Here is a 6,551-nt window from a genome sequence, read left to right as displayed (position 1 = left end):
AATAAAATTTAATAAATAAATAAAAAAAGAAGAGAGAGGGGCAGTCTCCTTCCACCAAAATTTACGCTTCAGAGACTCCTTGGAGGGTCACCATAAGTTGGAAGAGACTCCCACAGCAGTGGATTTTGCTTGGGTTTGTTTTTCATTTCTGCTAATGGTAAACCCAACAATCCATTTTCAGGTCTATGACCAACAGAAATTAGTATGTTTATTCCCCCCAGAGATGTAAACAAGAGTGTTTCTCCAGCAGCACTATCTGTTATAGCAAAATAAAGTGCTATAGACACACAACAGAATACGATAAAATATTGAAATGAATGTACTGTCACTCGCAAATAAATCTCTTATGTGTAGTGTTGAGTGAAGGAAGCCAAACAGAAGAATACAGACCACAAAAAGCGCTTATAATGTTTTAAAAATGGACAGTGAAGAATTTAGAATTGTTGATAATGACTGAGAAGACAGTATCTGAGTAATATATATTGATGTCGTTACATAAGCACATCCTCTTTAAAATAATTCTCTAACTGCTTGGGATTTGTGCTGTTTTCTGAATTATATGCAATTTTTAAAAGTGGATCCAATTTCTGGGCTTGGTGTAGACGCCTATGCTTCTTCAGTGTATTGAGAAGAAACAGAAATTAGACTTCGTAGTTATTTCATAGTTACTGTGGCAGGAGGCTTGAGTGTGTTAGAAATCCTGAGGATGGCACGGGATAGGGCAGTGTTCAAATGGTTGCTCATAAGGGCACTAAGAGTCAAGTGCAGGGCACTTACCAGCAACAAGACTGCTATTCTTCTCTTGACTTCTGAGCTCTTTGGGTGGCTGTCCAGGTGTCTCAATGAGTCATAACCTCACGGTCACAAAATAAATACCTCTCCCTTGAAACTCTCTCCAGAGCTGTGCACTCTATCAAGGGGAGAAATTCATCCTTAGGGGCCTCCTTGGCTCCACTTTGCCTTTTGGCTGTGGGGTAGGGACCAAGATAAGATATTCAGATCCACCAAGGTTGATGCTGTAGGAAAACAAAACCTCGGGGGTCCTGAGAATAGTCTAGAACTTCCTGGTAGTGGTCACTGAGAACATCCCTTCTTTACCAATCCCTCTCTTCTGCTCAGATAGTTGTACTCCTGAAAAGAGAAGGGCCCTGCAGAGTGATGACCTCTCAGCAGTCCTGACCCTGTTCTCAACCTCTCATCACTCCAGGCAAAGACAAACTAAACTGAAAGGGAACTCCTAAAGCTCTCACTTCCTGTATGTGCCTTTAACAGATGAAGCTAAGCAATCTCTGGTGGCCTAGAGGCAAGAAGCTGCACTGCAATCCCAGAGCTGTCTAGGAAGCCCTCAAGTGAAAACAGTGGTCCCTCTTTGTCAACCTCCAGATAATAGACAAGCGTGTCTTTTGTCCCTCATTATTCCCTAGCTTTCTGAAGATGGGTTCAGTGGCCTGGCCGCTTTGCTAATCTTCCCATCCTTTTCCTACTCTTTACTATAGCTAATCAAATCTTGTCTGTTTCTGCCAGAAGTTCTTGTCATTGGATCAGAATTTTATGATGGTTCCTTTGTACCCCAGGGCCATCACCCAGCTGCCACACAGATCTTCTAAAGAGGAAAAAAATTTATAACTCTTTTATAACACCTTCTTCCCTTGGCCACAGCCAGGGGAACTATTTATAGGAGAGATGGTCATCGACCAGACAACCCAGATAAATCATGAAATTCTGTACCCACACCTAGGTGACCATATTCTCAAGACTCCAGAGACTATGTTGCTGTTACAGAAGTGGAAAGGAGATCAAGCCGGTAAGTGTAACAGGGCCAAGACGAAGTTACAAACACAGTTTCCTTGCAAAGAATATGATACCTAGAGGCAGTACTCAGGCACAGATTGATGATGTCCAGGGACTCACTCACTAACTGGGGAGACTTTTTCTTCCATACACACACTGGGCATTGTCCCAGACTCTCTTCATCCCTGGCACCAAAATCCAAACATCATTTTCTGGCTTCTAACACCTCCCCATCAGAAACTCAGACAGTCATCCAATCCTATCTGTGGTTTATCCCTCTCTTCCTTCTTTCCAACCTCCATGATACAGGTTCCACTAAGAAATAATGAGTACTAAGGATCTTTAACTTGCATATATTATCAAATAGTTAAATCTTTCACTATTGCACCATTATTTTAAAGGAAAAAAATTACTAAAATATAACACACTATTCATTGTAAAGTACATTCTGATTTAGAGGTGATAAAATTAGGTGGGGAAGGGACATGTACTTCTTAGACTCATCAATGAATTATATACCATTACCTTGGTTATTTATCATTGCCTAGACTGACCAAGTCATTTGATTCAGGAAACCACTGATAAAAAGCAACAAGACGTCAGTACTAACATTTAAAAGGTTTGGGAAATTTCAACGACTTAATGAATTAGTTTATTTCTAACACTAGTCATGGTGCTGGAGAAGAATATTGAACAAGGACAGCCAGGAGAACAAATAGGTCTGTCTTGGAGAGGGTTAAATGAAGTTTCCTCTTGGAGGCAAGGATCTTTGAAGCTCTATCTCACACACTTCAGGGATGAGACCAAGAGGGACTGGTCCTTGGAAAAGGACAGCATGCTTGGAAGGGTGGAGGGACAGTGCAGAAGAGGAAGACTCTGGATGAAATGGATTGTCAGGATAACTGAATGGATTGGGTGTATCAGAGTCAGTGAGAGTGGCTCAGGATAGGGTAGGGTTCAGAGCTGTTGTACATACGGTCACTATGAGTCATATGCAACTCAATGGCATGTAATAACAACAGCTAATATGCTTAAAATCTCAGGGATGCTCTGAATGTGTAGTGCATTGCATGTTGTGCTGTTATAACCAAAAGGTCTGTAATTGACCTACACCAGCAGTGAGGAGGAAAGATGAACATTCTCCTTTGACCAAGACTTATAGCCTCAGTAAGCGTCAGAACTGACTTGGTATCAATGGTTCTAATGGAGGATTCTAGAATCTGTAAAAAAAAAAATATATTTACAAACCCAAAAACATAAACAGACAATTTTGAAAAAGCATCACATAAGTAAAATCTCATTAACTTAGGTAAGTTTAGGTTGTGTTCCATGTGTATCTACATTTGAAATATCTTGCAAACAATAGACATGAGAAGGCATAATTTTACAATTAAGTACAAAATTCAAAGCGTTGCAATTCTTGAACCAATAATGTCTTCACTTCTGTGTATTTATTAATAGATTTTTGAAGTGTGTGGAGCTGATGTTAAAAAACTGGAAAAGAAGATTCAAGAACTAATGTAAATTGATCATCAGGGCAAAATACACTTGGAATATTTCAAAAAGTCACGGAAAATGTGTCTGTGTCATTTCTGGAAAATGCTTTCCTGTTCTATTGGTCTCTCTCCTAATACTTTACAGATTAAAATCTCTATTTCAATCTCTCTGTAGAAAATGCTCAAAAATGTTGAAATGTCAGTGATTGTATCATTTGCATTGTCCATCTTGGGCTCTCCAGTTTAAGAATATTTGCATAACTTTTGCAATGAGGTCCTGCATAGCTCAGTCATCAAGAAGGTTTGCCAGAGATTGCCAAGGATGCAATCCTTCACACTGATCAAGGAGCAAATAAATGCCTTTTGGCCCTGATGCAGTTCAAATATATGGAGGTTTCTCTCCAACTGATGTACTGTTTGTGGTAAGAATTCTCTAATGCATCACCTTATATTTAAACTACCATTTATCTCTCCCTCACTATCTTTCCAAAATCTACCTATAAAAATCATGTGCGTGGATGACAGTATAGTCAGGCAGGTTTGTAGCTGAGTAAGCACACTTTATAGAAGAGAGTTAAGAACATCAACTTGAAGCACTTGAATGAGTTTCCAGTAAATAGCAAAGTAAGATTTCTTGTTTGCTTCTATCTAATATTGATTTGTGTTGAATGCAGGAAATGATGGACGCATGAGCTCAGAGAGCTTATAAGTTTAGTACAAATTGCTCATGTAAGGTTCTTTAACCAGATTGCTCAGACACAGTTGCCCAAATTTAGGACCACAGTAAAAGTTGCCTATGTTAAAAGTTGTCTTTTTTTTTCCTTTTTTTTTTTTTAATGTGTGTACCTTCAACTTGGATCTGATTGGTACAGGAGGTGATTGTTCCTCCTTCTTCAGCAGAGCATCTGGTGGATTTGAACCGCGCACCTCTGGGATTGCAGTGCAGTTTCCTGCCACTAGGCCACCAGAGCTCGCCAAAAGTTGTCTTTTAATCTAATTACTCAGACATAGTTTATAAGCTTAGGATAACAATGGAAGTTGTCTATGTGGGTCCTTTAATCTGACTGATTAGCTACCTATGAGATTGTTATTCAAGGAACTAAAGACTTAGTTCAAGTCACCTGGACATTAAAAAAAAACAAACCTGATAAAATTGCTTGAAGAATTCACCATCAGCAAAGCAGCCTCTTGACTACCTATCTGTAAATAACAAACACAGGACATTTGACAGCCATATGGGAGAAATACCAAAACAAACAACTTTATTAAATGCCTGGTACTTCCCTCCTATATCCTTTCTATATTCTTTTCTCCTCTCTGCTCCCTGTGGCTACACCCTTAAAAAGCCTACTTTGATCCAGAGATGTCAGAAAACAATCTAAGGCATTCATGCCATCCATTTTCTCTCAGGTCTCCAGTATCTGAATAAAGCATATTTAAAAGAATTAATCCTTATCTCTACTCAATTGGCTCACAGTGACAGGCAACCAGATACTGTCCTTTTCCAGTTACCAGAAGACCTGATTATCAAATGTGTGACAGCAACAAAGCTGGACAACATAGCTTATCTTAGATCTGGTTGGCTCACCTAGAGAATAAAGAGGCTTACCATGGGCTCACCATGTTGTTGCTGGAGAAGGTGCCAGCAGAGAAAGAGAAAAACTGAATGAAAGTTTAAGCCGCAAATCAAACAGCTGTATGCACAGCCATTTTTATCGCTGCATTATTCACAATAGCAAATGGAATGGAAGGAAGCAACTCAAGTGTCCATCAACAAACAAATTGATAGGAAAAACGATGGTACACTCATGCAATGGAATATTACACAGCATTGAAAAACAACTTGTAAAACATTACACAACATGAGGGAACTTCAAGGACAGTAGGCTGAATGAAATATTTCAGTCACAAAAGGACAAACTGCGTAACACCACAGTTATAAAATAGGACAGACACTGGCAAGTTGGGGAGAAAATAGAGAAAGAGTGAATAGATAATAAACACTTCATTAGAACAGATGAGAGGAAGAACTGAAAGGAATATATGATTATGCAATTATATATATGACAACTAGAGGTACATCATGGAGTGGGCTAGGGGAGGGGGAAGAAAACATGCAACAATGAAAAAAATTTACAAAGAGAAAAAATTAAGCTTATGTAAATATTGGCAAAGAAAGTTAAATAAATGCCTTAAGAGTAATGAAGAAATAAATAAAAAACTTAAGGACTATTTTGGAAGCAGGAGTGGCATCCACTTCCTAAACAACATGCCTCTGGAAACTCTATGAGCTTTGATAAATGTTGATAATTATAGAAAGACTACAGGCCTTTTGTTCATAGAGTCGCTATGAATTGTGTTTTACTCAAAGGCAGTCAGCAACAACAACAACGAGGACTATAGTCTTCAATATGGATTAAAACTCAACATCAAGAAAACAGATTCTCACCACTGGGCCAACTGGCAGCTTCATGATAGATGGAGACTGAGATTGTTAACAACTTCAGTTTGCTTGGAACAGTCTTAGCACCAGCAGTCAGAAAATCTAAAGACAAATTGCACTGGGAAAATCTGTTGCCAGGGACTGACTTCTCTAGAGTACTGGAGAGTAATGATGTCTGTCTGGAGACTAAGGTGCACCTGATACAGGCCAATGACTGAGGATGATAGAATGCCTTTGAGTTGTGTTGAACATACTATGAACTGCCAGGAGAACAAATATATCAATCCTGAAGAGGGTGAAATAAAGCTTCTCCCTGGAGGCAAGTATTTTGAAGCTCCATCTCACATAGTTTGGGTACATGGCCAGAAGGGAGCAGTCCTTGGAGGAGAATATCATGCTTGGAAGGGTGGAGAGACAGCACAGGAAAGGAAGACCCAGGATGAGATGGACTGACTCAGTGATTGGAGAAATAGGATTAAGTCAGTCAGAGATGATGAGATTGGCTCAGGACATGGCAGGGTTCAGAGCCGGTGTACATAGGGTTGTTATTGGTTCAGGAAACTTGATGGCACATAACAACATAACAAAGGGAAAATAATAAATTCTCAATGTTCAGTTGTTGTCGTTATGTGCCTTTGAGTCTCTTGCGTCTCATAGCGACCCTATGTACAACAGCCCTAAACCCTGCTCTATACTGTGCCAGTCACACTGCCTCTGACACACACATCCTGATTACCCCAGTTACTGAATCAATCCACCTCATAGAGGGTCTTCCCCTCCTACGCCGTCCCTCCAACCTCCCAAGCATGATGTCCCTCTCC

At 39.7% G+C, this 6,551-nt stretch overlaps 1 protein-coding gene across 1 annotated transcript in view; it reads left to right on the top strand.

The window, feature by feature from the left end:
- The window catches only part of LOC102851395 (thioredoxin domain-containing protein 2-like), a 60,280-nt gene extending 56,284 nt beyond the window's left edge, over window positions 1-3,996 (top strand). Inside the window, exons 5-6 of the mRNA XM_006886989.1 lie at window positions 1,660-1,804; window positions 3,962-3,996. Coding sequence (XP_006887051.1) covers window positions 1,660-1,804; window positions 3,962-3,996 — 180 coding nt within the window. The remainder of the gene's footprint in view (window positions 1-1,659; window positions 1,805-3,961) is intronic.
- Window positions 3,997-6,551: the final 2,555 nt, after the last annotated feature.

This window comes from Elephantulus edwardii, unplaced genomic scaffold (genome assembly GCF_000299155.1).
Source record: "Elephantulus edwardii isolate Elephantulus edwardi_28Jun2011 unplaced genomic scaffold, EleEdw1.0 scaffold00052, whole genome shotgun sequence".
NCBI lineage: Eukaryota > Metazoa > Chordata > Mammalia > Macroscelidea > Macroscelididae > Elephantulus > Elephantulus edwardii.
Note: the sequence above shows the minus strand (reverse complement) of the source record. Positions and strands in the feature narration are given on the sequence as shown.